Genomic DNA, 16,203 nt, shown 5'->3' with positions numbered 1-16,203 from the left:
TTTTTCAGATTGCCATCTCATGAGAGCTCAGATCCTTGACGTACATCAGGTCTTATTAACGTGTTTTCAGAATTAAAGTCTTAAAAACATCTGGGAAAGAAAGTAAGGCCTTAAACATTTAGCACGTGAACTTTTCCCACTAGAACCTTTCCTACCTTCTCATTGATGACGTGACCTAATTATATGTTCCCAGATGGTGGCCAGGCGGAATGGGTGCGGTCTGGTTATAACCTCTTTCAGAGTAAACATGTTTTGTGATTTGGCCCCTATGGTGGATGATATACGGAGTGGAGTACCCACCGGAAACCGTCCCATAGGTGTAAAACCTTTTTTTTTTTTTAGTTTCAGATCATGATGATTATTCTTTTTTTTTTTTTAATTGGAGTATAGTTGATTTACAGTGTTGTGTTAGTTTCAGGTGTACAGCAAAGTGATTCAGTAACCTTCTTTAACAATTACAGTGGCATGAAGTAGTAAAGAAATCTTTTCACTATTGATTGGATTTTTTATCAAATCAGCTGTTGGCCGAATCTGTGTAGTGAGGATTAATGGAGCTTTATTTCCTGCTCTCTGTGCCTGAGTCACTTTTTACAGCAGGGCCCTCAGGGAGCCCTAGTAATTCCTTCAGTTTACTGAGACATGGGTCACTTTGCATCAGATAATATTCAGTCACATAGTGAAGATGTGCACTTTGAGATAGTCTACTATTTCTTTAGAAGTTTTACTATTTCTTTTCAAACTGCATTAATATTCTTACTTTCTGTTTTACAAGTCGGAAAATGTGAAGAATTCACCCGGAAATAAGTAGAATACTCCATGCTCTGCCCATTTTAATCAGGTAAAGAACAAGAAAACTCTGTGGTTATTTTTAGCATTATTAGCACCAATTGAAATGACTTGTCTTTAATTAATTTAATTTGATTAATTGTAGCCATTTCAACTTCGTGTGGACACATAAGGGTCAGGATGATATTTCATTCCATCTTTAATTTCTGGGCTTAAGTGCTATGAGTTTTTAATTGTGTTTGTTCCTGAGAAGTACCTGGGTTTTTTAGACAAGCTAGAACTCGACATTTGGGATTTGTCTATAAACCTATTTCAAACAATTATTTCTTAGGCTTATTTTTTTTTTCAGACAGCATTTCACTATAGTAAGCACAGTTGTATTCATCTAATAATCATTCAATAAACATTTGCTGAATGCATGACTATTGTAGAGAAGCTCAAGATTATATAGAGTAAGTGACATAGGGAATTCATAAGTGTCATCTTTCTTTGCAGATTTGAGTAACTTGAGTCTAGAGAAATTTAGGATGGTATCTGATAAAGTCAATCAGTGTGATTTCTTCTGGTCGTATACTCAATTCACCATTTGTTTTCATTCATATGTTCAATATTTACCCATTGAGTACTTGCTAAGTAGAAAACACTAGTTATGTTAATATTATTTTGTGTATATATTAAAAATTATATAATAGCACTTATGATTTCATGGTAATTAGATTATATTGAATTTGGAAACAATCTAAATATTCAGCTACAGGAAAATGGTTTAATTATGGTATGTCCATAAAGAGGAATGTTATTATGTTTCAATAATATTTAATTGCATGGGAACATATGCACAATTATTAAATTAAAAAAAAAAAAAAGCTAGTGTGATACATATTTAGAGAGGATAATGACCAGGAAACACAACAAAAAATTTAAGTATGTATCTTCGGATAGTAGGATTATGGATGATTTTTATATTTTTTCTTCTATGTAACTTTATGTATTTTTAAATTTTTTGCAATGAATATGCATTTTCTTTATAATAGAAATTTGTTTAAAAAATCAGTGTCACATTTATCATAAGTCATGGCTACTATTTAAAACTCATGAAAGCTCTGGGTTTGAGGTTTTCTTTCTCAAGTTGTCTCCGTGTTTTCAGAGACCTAGAGAGTCATATAATCTTAGAATTTGAAAAGGATCATCTGGCCCAACCCCCAGCCTCAAGCGTAAATTCTCTGTAGCCCTGTGTGTTCCCACTTTTCACCTCCACTGATAGGAAAAGCACCCCACAGGACAGCCATCTTTGGGCAGTCCTAATTTTTAGGGAGCTGTTTCTTATACTAAGCAAAAATATGTCTCCTTGTAACTCCTACACAATGGTCTGATCTTGCCTTAGCAGTCACAGAAAATAAATCCAGATCCTCTTTCACATCACAGCCTTTCATAGAGTAACCCCAAATCAGCATTTCTCAAGTTTTGTTATACAAGTTACCTGGGAAGCTTGTTAAAAAGCAGCGGCGTAAGCCCTACCCTAGAACTGGCATCTCTGGAAAGTGGGACCCGATGTACATCAGATATGCTGTTAGAAAGGCAACTGGTGGGTAAGCAGCCAGGAAGTCACACGTGTCCTTCAGAGACTTTACACTGAATATGGTTATATTTCTTTACAGGGGCAACGAGCCACAGAATAAAGGAAAACTATGTACATATCCACTTCATTCTTTCAAAAATATTCTGGGCCAGAGTTCAGCTTGCTATATACACAGCCTTGATTTCATTTTTAATTTTTGTTAGCTCTTTATTGGAGATGTAATTTTTAATTATAAAAGCGATGCATATTTGTTGTAAAGAATTTTTTTTAGATAAATATTTTTAAAGCTTGTCTTGTCCTCCATTCCTTTCCCAGAGGTAATTTCTATTGATAGTTTGGTACATCATTCCAGACTTTTTTCTTTATGTGTAACATACACATACACACACACACACACACACACACACATGCACACACACACGCATCCATACATGCTTTTGGGTTTTTGATAGAATGAGATCATATTCCTTGTACTGTTTTGCAAGTACACTGAAAGCTCCATGCAGGCACATATTGCAGTTTTATTATCACACCTAAAGAAATTAACACTAATTCCGTAATATCATCTAATATTCAGATAGTTTGCAGATTTCCCTGATTGTCTCATTAATAACTTTTTTACAGTTATTTTGTTTGAGTCAGGATCCAAACAAGATCTGCCCACTGCATTTGACTGATGAGTCTCTTAAGTCCCTTTTATTTTTTTGTTTTTTAATTTTTTTACAAAGATATAAACTGTCTTTATTTTCAGATGTTTTAAGTCCCTTTTAAACTGTAATAGTTCCTTCTCCCTCATTTTTCTCTTATCATTTATTTGTTGAAGAACTGGGCTTATTTGTCCTTTAAATTTCTCATGCTCTGGCTGTGGCTGAGTGCATCCATTTAGTGTCATTCTGTTTATCTCTTGGTTCCTCTCCTCTCTGCATTTCCCATAAACTGATAGTTGGATCTGAAGGCTAAATCAGATTTTGGTTCAATTTTTTGGTAAGAATACTTTGTAGACAGTGTTATGTTTAGTTATGTTGAATGAATGAATGAACTTGCTTTTTTTTCCACTTAATATGTTGTGTACATCTTTCCCTGTTGTACTTATAGGTCTATCTCATTCCTCCTTTAGCTGCTTCATAATTTCCTAGTATGGACTACCATGATCTATTGAATCCTTATTAATATAGATTACTGGCAGTTTGTAGGTTTTTTTTTTTGTAGGTTTTTTTTTTAACAGTGCAGTAAATCTATTGAATTCTTAGAGAAGTTCAAAACAGATTAATAAACAGAGATAGAAAAGGTAAGTTAGTGGTTTAGATGTTTAAGAATTTTTAGTTTTATATTAAAAGATCAAGTGAGTAGTCACTGGCCTCTAAAATATTTATAACCTCTAATTGCTAAGTAGATTCATTACGTATTAGGAAGAAGGCAATCTGGAGAAGAATTGGTTTGTCTTTGGTGTCTTTGGATTTGATGTGTGTTTCATTCCAGAAAAGAATGATGGGGTGATGTGAGGAAAGGTATGCGTCAGACTAGCAATGATATAATCATGCTCTCCTCCAGCAGGTGGATGGAAATGTAGTTGTTTGGTTTTCAGAAGGGGAGCGATGTAGTGTGTCCTGTGCCATTTAAGCGTTTATTTTTAATTTATTCACCCATCCATCTGTTTATCTCAGATACACAGCTAGCTGAGAATCTGCATGTAGTATTGATGTAACACAAAACCTTTCTGGTTTTTAGTGTACCCATTTATAAAATGGGAATAATTACTGTTTTCTCTGGCTCATTGTGATCCTCATGGTCATATAATGGTATTGTAAGTATTTGATGTGATTACTTAAACCTAAAGAATTTTCAAAATGCAAAATCTTAGAGCTGTTTTTATTTTGGGAGGAACTGTTTATTTATGTTTTTCTTTTTCTTTTAGTTATAGGTAAACATTGGAAACTCCATATGGTAAACCAGTATTTCTACAGAAAAATGGCAGAGAAGTTAGTATTGAATGTAGTAAATTGGCATTCTTCTTCAGGAGAAACTATACTAGGCCTCTTTGTTATCTTGGGTGATGCCATACTCCAAGTGGACTAATCTGAAGTTCTTTCACCTAGAGATAATGTATAAGCCTTAGAACTCCTCGTTCTCATGTTGCTATTTATGTACATAATTAAAATTCTAAGTTAAAAAAAAAAGTTGTCCTGCTTTTTTTTCTCTTATTATTTATTGAGTGACAGTTTAAGTGTATCTGATGTCCCTGTGTGTGTCTCTGAGTGTACATGTATGTGGGGGGGGGGGTATGCGTGTGTGCGTGTGTGCATGGTGTGTGTGTGTGTTAAAACCATTCACTCTGCTTCTTAGCATCAGCTGTCAGGCAGTCTCCAAAGGTCAAGTTGGGAAAAGTGGCTCTGGAGCTGAGAGACGATGCTTCTATTGCCAGCACAAGGAACAAAACTTGTAAGTAATAGTTTGCCTGACCCTGATGAGAAGACATACAAAAGAAAACAATGACCGTGACCCCTTATTGTGTGCCATTGCCTCCCAGCTTGTACAGACCTTCCAGTTCTTGACTGCCAGCGGGAGATGCTTAATGACGTAGTCTCTGCCCTCTGCCAGTGGAGGAATGGTATGTGGTTGTGTGTGTTGGTTCTCTGCGTGTAGGCCTTGTATTTGCCTTTGTGGCCTCTAAATGCACAGCTCATTGAACTCCGTCTTCCCAGTGCTGTTGGGAACAGCAGGAGTTTCTTTTGACTTGTCAGCCAGCCAGGAAGGATGGGTGGGGAAACTATATGAAAGAGGGTTGAGAATTTCCAAATTTCAATCAAGCTTAGAAATTATAAGTCATCTTTGTTTTCTTATAGTGTCAATTTAATTCCTAAATTGTTGACCTTCCAGAACTGATAGCAGTTGGTAAGATAGCAATACACAAATGGAACATGCACATGTTAATGTTAAATACATTTGACAGAGCCAAGATGACAGGAATGGTGCCAGCATTGTTACTGGATTAATGAGCCGAAGCATGTTTGTCTCTAGAATAATCCCCCTAGTGACCCAGAAATCTTTTATTTCCTGCTATACTGAAATACTTTCGTGTTACTGTACCAGTCAACCAAATACATTAAAGCTGTGCCTAAATTATAATATCTCACTATAAATATACTTTTATTGTTTCAGGCTTTTCCCATTGGCTTGGCTTCCTCTGTCGCCTCCAGAAAGTAGAGAATCCACAGGTTTCCTCACTGTTGATCTAGAGAAGATGAAGGAATGGCCCCCACCACAGCGTGCTCTGGAGATCATCAATCAAAAGGTGTTTCAGAGTCTCCTAATTGGAAGGTATTACTTCCATTTTTAACACTTTAGTCGTGTTGAAACATTGCCTTAAAATCTCTTAACTCCTCCAAGGAGGGTGGGGTCTCACAGAGCTGGCACCCGGTAGTATCTGGCCCATATTTAGGATAACAAGAGAATCACCTCCCACCCAGGGCAACTCAGTTGCTTTTATACTATGAACTTTTCCTTTCATGGCTGTTTGTATCCAGTGCTGCCTTTGTTTTATTTAATACTTTTTGCGTGCCTTCCATGAACTTTGAACTGCAGGGAATATAAATTTTGCATATTATAGTATCTTGCATTTCCCTAGCTGTTTATACTTTTCTAAGTGCTATTTTATATCTTTCCTTTTTGGCTTATTTCCTGACCTCAGTGCATTTGTACTCTGTTTTTCTCTGTCCTGAGGTAATACTCTCTACTTACATTTACACTCTTTATTCTGTTTCTTATGACCATTTTTTATTATAAGACTGACTCTCAATCCAATTTATCTCTAACTTAATCAGGATGGATCTATTTGAATAACTTTAGGGCTTTGGAGAGAACGTTCTCTACCATATGGAGTGATTTAAGCTTCTCTGAAGAGACAGATGTGGCATGTTTTGTTCTGTAATAATGTGTCCTGAGAAAGATTGCTTTGTCAAAAATCAAGATTTAAAAGCAATTGTTTCAGTGGGGAAGAAAGGGACTAGTGGCGCTAAAGAATGCCTTCATCAATCTTATCACCTATGTCACGCCTTGGGACAGAGTCACAATAATAGTAGTAGATAGAAGAATCGAGCCCCGCTGAGGGACCACCCACCCAGGCAGTGGAGTAGCAGGTGCCTGGACCGCTGGGTCAGCAACTTTTGTGCTAAGTGCAGTGCTGGATCCCAGCCCAGTAGAGCCCTGTGTGATGCAAGGCACTTCCCTAATGGATCAATGACATTATATCTAAATGGCTCAAAGAAAATTCAGAATATATGTAAAATGCCTGTGTTCACATATAGAGATAGAAAAATGCAACTAGCTTGTGGTTAAATAGCAAATCTGTGACAGTTAAAATTAGGCCAAGTAATGAGTAATGATGATTTTCATTAGTTTAAAGATAAAATTCAGAATGCTTGAGCTCAGCAAAAAAAAGAGACAGATTATGTTTTCCTCATTCTCCTATCTTGATGAACACACTTGGCACAATCTTTTGGAAAAGGCTGGGTATTTAGAGGATCATTTTCGTCTGTGACCAGCACTATTCATGATTATTTATAGGAGCTGAGGAATTTACCGTGAGTGTAAGTTTTCACTTTTTAATTCATTGCACCCACCCAAGTTAATGCAGAAACCACTGTCAGAGGGACCAGCAGTATATTTGTGGGACTACACCCTCATCCGAGGCTTAATTTTAATTAAAAGTAAATATTTGCAATAATGGTTTTGTTCACCACTGGTTGAAAGAAACTTGCCTGAGGTTTTGGTTTTCACCCTGTCCACCTCCTGTCTGATGTTTTGTTTCCCTTCTGAGAGGTTCAGATTTCAGGTCAATAATTAGCCAGCACATAGTTCTAAAGGTACAATTAGGTCAAACTCCAGATATAACCGAAGTTCAGGCTTATTTAAGTTTATGAAATGATAGCCAAGCACATTTCTCAGTGGGAGAAAAGTTTGTTTTCATAAACAAGTGTTTCACTATTTCACATTTTGTTCACATTTTGTTCAGTGCTGAGTTACCTGTATTTCATATTTAAGGGCCTTTGTCATCTTAATCAGCTCTAGAACTTAGTTGTTCAACTTTAGCTGTGACTCTTAAAGGCAAAAGAAAAGCGAAGGAAGTGACTCTTCTCCCTGCCCACCCTCCCACCTTTGACGTAGTCTTCAGACTCAGCATTGGCAAAGTCACTCCGTAAACTCTCTCTCCTCTCAGGTACACCCTGAAGGTACACACTGAAGACTCACTTCAGTGCTGGCCTGTTTTGGGAGTGTACAGGACAGGTGGAACGAAAAACAAATGCAAAGATGGAGGAAAATACAGGATGCAAAGACTGCTCCCCACACTCAAAAGTGAAGTCATTAGTGAGTCCTTTAAATGCTTATTTGACACAATACTGGGATTTTGTTAGTGACCCCAAATTTGAGTGTGGTTGGAGGAATGATTTTTTTAAAAAATAAATTTATTTATTTTATTTTTGGCTGCGCTGGGTGTTTGCTGCTGTGCGCAGGCTTTCTCTAGTTGCGGTGAGCGGGGGCTACTCTTCGTTGCAGTGTATGGGCCTCTCATCATGGTGGCTTCTCTTGTTGTGGAGCAGGGGCTCTAGGCGCGCAGGCTTCAGTAGTTGTGGCTCGCGGGCTCTAGAGTGCAGGCTCAGTAGTTGTGGCGCACGGGCTTACTTGCTCCGCGGCATGTGGGATCTTCCCGGACCAGGGCTCGAACCCGTGTCCCCTGTGTTAGCAGGCGGATTCTTTAACCACTGCACCACCAGGGAAGTCTGGAGGAATGATTTTAAATGCTTTCGTTCACTACAGGGAAAATATCAGCTTTTAAGTATCAGCCATCTCATTTATCTTCCATATCTCTTCTAAATTATGAGAAAATGGCTTTCGGGTAATGATAGTGTCTGAACACATACATTACTTTCGCCTGAAACCCCAGGAAGCCAAGAAGAAAGGGATGGCACTAGCACACAAGGAAAGGCTGGGGAGAGGGAGACAATAGGACTCCTGTTTTTTGCAACAGACTTAGTGGAACTGTTTGACTCTTGAAACCCTGTACCCATATAAAATTGACACAAATAGAAATAACAAAAACATTTAAAAACAAGTTCTAAGAAAAGCAAGGAAGTTAATATTAAAAGTGTCATATTTGCTTTGTAAACTTTGGTTCCATGTGTCCAATGGGGCCCTTCCTGTAATGAATGCAATATGATACATTTCTCCCCATTTTTTAAAGTTTGAGAAGGTTTTGGTGTGTCTTTGTATCTATGGCATTTTGTGGGTCATATCTCTGATTCATTTTCTGAATCCTCCCTTGGGAAGGCAACTTTCTATTGCAACATTGCTCAAGAGGGAGGCTGTGATGCATTTGGGGGCATGTTCTCTGGAATAGGAAGTCCGTTGTTTCCGTGAAGAAAAGCAGAAAGTGCTTAGTGTATCATTAGCCTGGCTGAGGCTCTTCAGAACCGGAAGTGGCCGTAGTGCTTCCAGGGCCTTCCCCACTTCATGCACCCCACTTGCCTCCTGTTGGTGAGGGTGGAGAGGAGAATGTGTCTCCTTTCCGCACCTGCCCTCTATCCTATCAAGCAAACATGGCACTGTTTCCTACCCCTCACTTTGTGTTACTGGCTCTTTGTGGTCCCACTGACCTAAAGAGGCTTAACTTATTACTAATAGATTTCTTTGTGCGATTTCTGTTACCCCTTGGGACATCTTCTGTTCTTGTTACTTGTTTCTAGGCAGGATGTGAGGTTTAGGAAAAACTTGCACCCTTGCAAACCATTTTTAACTTGTTTGTACTCCTATTGAATTCACCATCACTCTTCAGTTCTGAAGAACTGAATTTCCAGACATTAAAAATCTCCTCTCTCTGAACTCCTGGATCACTTTCTAGATTTCTTATGGCTTTATGCATGTTCTACCCTTGTTAGCTCATACCTGATCTCTAGTGGACTATAATCTCCTTGAGGCCAGGGCAAGTATCTTTCTTCTTTGTGTTCCCAGTGCTGACCTAATGTACTGATGTATACATTGCAAAATGTGTGTTGAGTGAACTCTTTAAAGTTCAAAATTGCATTATGATTTTGTTTTAGTCGAGCCTTTGAGGGTACCCATAGGTATTGGAATTATTTCATTGCCACCAACCTGAGAGTGTGTGTCCCTGTGTTTCTGACTTCCAAATCTACGAACAGAGGAGATTGGGCTAGGTACTCTGTAAAGGCCTTCAGTCCCTCTAACTTTTCCTCCTTAGATTTATTAAGCATCAATTGAGTGCATGGTCTAGATATTTTGTTTTGATAGGCAGAGAGGAGAAATACAGTTTACAATTCAGATGCAAAGACAAAGCAAGTACACAAAACAATCAGAATAATTACAGGGGAGCATCATTGTAACATACAGATTAACTATCTAATAGATAGTGATTCCGTATATTGGTCTTGTGCAAAGAAGCACCCAAGGATATTTGTCTAAAACATGAACGTAATGTACCTAGGCAGTGGTTATACGTTTTTTGTGTACAGTAAGTTTTTTAGAGAAAGAAGAGTAATCAGAGGAAACAAGCCTGGTAAAACAGATGACATTGAATGCGTGATTTTACTTTTACTGCGTTAGGACCTAACTTGTGCTCTCTTTGTGTAATCACTGTTGCCCCTTGGAACACCTTCCGTAGTAAGTTCAGCAGGAGTTAGCCCAGGTTGGGCTTTTGAGGCACCCTTGTTTTATTCTTCTAGCTTATTCCTTAATGTTATTGCATATAGACAAGATTTTTTTTTTTTTTGGCTGCGCGCAGGCTTTCTCTAGTTGCGGCGAGCAGGGGCTACTCTTCGTTGCAGTACGCGGGTTTCTCATTGCGGTGGCATTTCTTGTTTCGGAGCATGGGCTCTAGGTGCGTGGGCTTCAGTAGTTGCAGCATGCGGGTTCAGTAGTTGTGGTGCGCGGGCTCTAGAGTGCGGGCTAAGTAGTTGTGGCACACGGGCTTAGTTACTCCAAGGCATGTGGCATCTTCCCGGACCAGGGATCGAACCCATGTCCCCTGCATTGGCAGGCCGATACTTAACCACTGCACCACCAGGGAAGTCCTAGACAAGATTTAATGTCTTATTACTTTCAGTATGAATAGGAATTTAAATGTCTGGCTAAGAGTAGTACCAGTTGAGATCCTGCAGGTCGTGCTTTAATGGATAGATATGTTTAATTTAAAATTAATATCTGGGCTTCCCTGGTGGCGCAGTGGTTGAGAATCTGCCTGCTCATGCGGGGGACACAGGTTCGAGCCCTGGCCTGGGAAGATCCCACATGCCACGGAGCAACTGGGCCCGTGAGCCACAACTACTGAGCCTGCGCGTCTGGAGCCTGTGCCCCGCAACGGGAGGGGCCGCGATAGTGAAAGGCCCGCGCACCACGATGAAGAGTGGCCCCCGCTTGCCGCAACTAGAGAAAGCCCTCGCACGAAACGAAGACCCAACGCAGCCAAATAAATAAATAAATAAATAAATAAAGTAGCTATAAAATTAATATCTGTTTGCATAGTAAGGTATGCCACTGTCCTTTAAAAATCTCTTAGCTTAAACATGTACCATACAATATCTACTGTTGTAATATACTTTTTAAAATTCATTGATAGTATAAACTTCATCTCACTAAAATGATGACAAAATCAGAATATTATTAGACACCAAATTTGAATGTTTCCTTAAGTAAATTTCAAATTAGAGCTTAAGTGAATGCGATGGCCTCTGTGCAGAAGAGAGTTAACATAGCAGGCCTGAGACTGCCATCTTTAGAAAGACTTGCTTGCAGGGTTGGCCCTTAGGAAACTCAGCTTCTCAGAAGTTCCCCAAGCTGATAAAGGCTGGGGCACCAGACTCTGCTCTGTCAGGTCACATAGATTGTTTGTGCAAATGATGTGATTTATGGCAAGCACTTGATTTCCTTCTGGGGATCGTGAATTTTGGTAGTTGCTAGGCAGGGGCTGCCTCTGCGACCAACCCCCAGTAAAAACCTTGGGTGCTGAGTCTCTATAATGGGCTTCCCTGTGGCAGAAGCATTGCACCTGTGTGGCTGCAGGTTTTCTGCTGGAGAAAGGAAGACACTCATGTATCCCTGCTAGGCTGGGAGGGAGAGAGCCTCTGAAGCTTATGCGTGCATTTCTCCAGATTCTGCCCTTGTCTTTTTCTCTTGCTGGTCTTGTTGTGTACCCTTTGCCGTGATAAACCTAAGCCACGAGGACAACTGTATGCTGTCCTGTGCGTCATCTCAGCGAATTGCCGAATGTGTGGGTAATCTTGGGGACACGCAAAACAGCATGTTGAGATGCTATTTGTTTAATTTATGTTGTGCCATCTTCCCCTCTGCTTTAGAGGAAAAACATAAATATAAAAGGACTATTATATTTACATTAAATATTTCCAGGTCACAAAACATTAAAAAACAGTTTTTATTCGTCTTCCTCAAGCAAAGAGAAAGTAGTTTTTGAAAGCCACCAAAAACTCTAAGCTCCCTTATTTAGACCAAATTAGTGATTGGATTTTTTTTTTCTGATTCTTACAATAGAGTCTTTCTTCCTTCCCTCACGCTATGGAGGCAAGCTGTTTGGGCTAGTTCATAAGTAAATAGGTCATAAACTGCACTCCATTCAAAAGTGACGTACTTATGAAAGCATTTATTTGTCCTACAGAGAGAGCACTAGCTCATTTCAAATATTGTTCTCAGCCTAGATCAGAATGCTAAAGAGCACACATTGCACATTTTGTTTTAAACACAATAGTTTGTTTGTTTTTTGATGGTGCCATAAATATTTCCCTGGGAAAGCGCTACCAAATAGGTAAGACTTTTAGACTGTGTGGGATCATAGACCTAAATGTAAGAGCTAAAACCAGAACTCTCAGAAGATGACATAGGAGTAAATCTTGGTAAAGGAGTAAATCATGACCTTGGGTTGGGCAATGGTTCCTTTGATACAACACCAAAAGTACAAGTGACAGGATAGATAAATTGGGCTATCTCAAAATTTAAAAACTTTAGTGCTATAAACAATACTATCAAGAAAATTAAAAACCCATTGAGTGCAGAAAATATTTGTATAATAAGACGTATATCTGATAAGAGTCAGTGTCCAGATATATGAAGAACTTTTTTTTTTTTAATTATTTATTTTATTTATTTATTTATTTATTTATTTATGGCTGTGTTGGGTCTTCGTTTCTGTGCGAGGGCTTTCTCCAGTTGCGGCAAGCGGGGGTCACTCTTCATCGCGGTGCGCGGGCCTCTCACTGTCGCGGCCTCTCCTGTTGCGGAGCACAGGCTCCAGACGCGCAGGCTCAGTAGTTGTGGCTCATGGGCCTAGTTGCTCCGCGGCATGTGGGATCCTCCCAGAACAGGGCTCGAACCCGTGTCCCCTGCATTGGCAGGCGGATTCCCAACCACTGCGCCACCAGGGAAGCCCATGAAGAACTTTTGCAACTCAGCAATAGAAAGACAAATAACCCAGTTAAAACTGGGCAAAGGATTTGAACAGACATTTTTCCAAAGAAGGTATGCAAATGGCCAATAAATACATGAAAAAGATGTTCAACATCCTTAGTCATTAGGGCAATACAAATGAAGACCACAGTGAGATACCACATCACATCTACTAGGATGGCTATAATAAAAAAGGCAGACAATAACAAGCATTGATGAGAATGTGGAGAAAACAGTCCAGCAGTTCCTCAAAATATTGAGCCTAGAGTATTCATATGACCCAGAAATTCCATTCCTAGGTATATACCCAAGAGAAATGAAAGCATGGTCCTCATGAAAACTGGTACACACATGTCCATAGCATCATTATTCATAACAGCCAAACAGTGGGAACAACTGAATGTCCATCAACAGATGAATAGGTAAACAAAATGTATTTTCACACAATGGAATATTATTCAGCCATGGAAAGGAATGACGTACGGATAAATGCTACATCGATGACACTTTAAAACGTTATGCTAAGTGAAAGAAACCAGTCACATATTGTATTGTAAGACCACATATGGTATGATTCCATTTACTTGAGATGTCTAGAATAGGCAAATCCATAGAGACAGAAAGTAGATTAGTGGTTGCTTAGGGCTGTGTAGGGTGGGAGTGGAGTTGAGTGTTATCAATCAGGGTTCAACTAGAGAGACAGAACAAGTAGGAGATATATATTGAGAGGTTTATTGCAAGGAATTTGCTTAGGTGATTGTGGGGGTTAGCTAGGCAAGTCCAGAATCCATAGGACAGAGTGTCAGGAAGGGCAGGCTCTCAGGTGTGAGCTGAAGCTATAGTCCGTAAGTGGAACTTCTTCTTCAGGGAAACCTCAGTTCTGCTTTTAGGCCTTTCAGCTGAGTGAATCAGGCCCACTTAGATTTAAGTCAACTGATTATGGACTTAATCACATCCACAAAATAACTTTCACAGCAGTACCTAGATTAGTGTTTGATTGGACATCTAGGGACTGTAGTCTAGCCAAGTTGATACATAAAGCTGACCATCATGGGCAGGGGCATGGAGGGGAAGTGACTGCTAATGGTTTTCTTTTTGAGGTGATGAATATGTTCTAAAATTGTGGTGATGGTTGCACAACTCCGAATATATGGAAAACTATTGAATTGTACACTTTAAATGGGTGAATTGTGTGGTTTGTGAATTATATCTCAATAAAGATGTTTTTTAAAAGACTGTGTATGTATTTGCATACCTGTGTTCATAGCAACACTATTCACAATAGCTGGGGGGTGGAAGCAACCCAAATGCCCATCGACAGATAAATAAAATGTAATATATCCATAAATGGAATATTACTCAGCCTTAAAAATGAAGGAAATCTAAAACCAAAAAAATTTTTTTAAAAAGGAAAGAAATCCTGTCAGCATGCTACAATGTGGATGAAACTTGAGGACATTATTCTAATTGAAATAAGTCACAAAAGGACAAATACTGTGTGATTCCACTGATATGGTATCTAAAGTACAGTGGTCCCCCCTTATCCATGGTTTTGCTTTCTGCAGTTTCAGTTACCCAGTTTCAGTTACCCATAGTCAACCAAGTTCCCAATATATTAAATGGAAAATTCCAGAAATAAACAATTTGTAAGTTTTAAGTTACCATTATGAGTAGTGTGATGAAATCTTGCACCATCCCACCTGGGACATATAAAAGTTATGTTTATATTGTATTGTAGTTTATTAAGTGTGCAATAGCATTTTGTCTAAAAAAGCAATGTATGTACCTTAATTAGAAATACTTTATTACTAAAAAAATGCTGACCATCATCAGCCTTCAGCAAGTCCTAATCTTTTTGTAATAGTAACATCAAAGATCACAGATCACCATAACAAGTATAATAATAATGAAGAAGTTTAAAATACTGCAAGAATTACCAAAATGTGACACAGAGACCTGAAATGAGCAAATGTTTGGAAAAATCGCACCAAAAAACTTGCTTGACACAGGGTTGCCACAAACCTTCAATTTGTAAAAACTGCGGTATCTACAAGGTACAATAAAGTGAAATGCAATAAAACGAGGTATGCCTGTATGTATATAGGGTTCGGTATTATCTGTGGTTTCAGGCATCCACTGGGGGCCTTGGAACAATGTATCCCCCATGGTTAAGGGGGCATTACTATAGTCAAATTCATAGAAACAGAAAGAATGGTAGTTGCCAGGAATTAGGGTGAGGGGGAAATGGGGAGTTCTTGTTTAATGGGTACAGTTTCAGATTTGCAAAATGAAAAGGTTCTGGAGTTCTGGAGTTTCAGATTTGCAAAATGAAAAAGTTCAAGATGGAAAAGTTCTTTTGCATACCAATGTGAATATACTTAACACTACTGAACTTAAAAATAGCATACTTAAAAATGGTTAAGATGGTAGGTTTTATGTTGTTTTTTTAAAATCACAATTTTTAAAATGAAAAAAAAAAAAGACTTTGTGTCCTGCATTGCCCAAGCAACACCCCTATTACCTGAACTCTGCCCCAACACCCTGTTCTGTCCCATATCGTGTTATACATAGTCTCTGAAATGAAAATGAGGGAATTTCTCAAAATGTAATAAAAGTATACTTAGGAAGTTCAAGTGATATTAGCTCAGTTATTTCTATTTGTGGCTTATTTCTAGGAAGCTGATGATATTTGGAGATGGTGAGTTTAGATGATAAAATTTGAGGTAGAGTTGTTTACATTTATTTTTTCCAGTTAACTAAGACAACTGCTAAAAGCAACTAAAAATCTGGTCTTGAATGATAGAAATGTGGCTGCCTGGCCCTTCTCTAAGTTTGATGGACTGCTGGGGGGTCCTCTTCAGGGGAGTGATGCAGAACCCAGTCCCATGGTACCCGCCTGACTGTGTACCCTGTGGTATTCTGATACTATCTCACCCCAGTTTCAGGCTGCAAGTGGGGAAGAAGAGCAGCCCACGAAGAAGGGTTGAACCAGGAAGTATTCCCACTTCGTGGTTTACCTCTTTCATCTTCAAGATCTATTGCCAGTTGTCACAGTTGACAGATTCACTGAGAGGGAGGGGCAGCTGGAACTGGTGAGGCCAAGCAGGCTGGGCCCAGTGGTTCTCAATCAGGCAATTCTGCCCCCCAGGTGACACTTGACAATGTCTGGAGACATTTCTGGCTGTCTCAACTTAGGAGAGTGGGTGCCATTGGCATCTTGTGGGCAGAGGCCAGGGATGCTACTGAACTTCTGCCAATGCACAGGACAGTCTCACAACAAAGAATGATCCATCCGCAAATGTCAGTAGTGCTGGGGGTGAGCAGCCCTGCCCTGGATCTTTGCAAGGCTAGCTCCTTGACATCCAGGTCTTGAC

General features: G+C 39.2%; 1 protein-coding gene across 1 annotated transcript in view; it reads left to right on the top strand.

Moving 5' to 3' along the window:
• Positions 1-4,509, top strand: part of APOO (apolipoprotein O) — a 57,714-nt gene extending 53,205 nt beyond the window's left edge. Inside the window, exons 8-9 of the mRNA XM_068532857.1 lie at positions 773-838; positions 4,281-4,509. Of these exons, the coding sequence (XP_068388958.1) occupies positions 773-808 (36 nt within the window). The 3' untranslated portion in view covers positions 809-838; positions 4,281-4,509. The remainder of the gene's footprint in view (positions 1-772; positions 839-4,280) is intronic.
• The last annotated feature ends 11,694 nt before the right edge of the window (positions 4,510-16,203 follow it).

This window comes from Eschrichtius robustus, chromosome X (assembly GCF_028021215.1).
Source record: "Eschrichtius robustus isolate mEscRob2 chromosome X, mEscRob2.pri, whole genome shotgun sequence".
Classification (NCBI taxonomy): domain Eukaryota; kingdom Metazoa; phylum Chordata; class Mammalia; order Artiodactyla; family Eschrichtiidae; genus Eschrichtius; species Eschrichtius robustus.
Note: the sequence above shows the minus strand (reverse complement) of the source record. Positions and strands in the feature narration are given on the sequence as shown.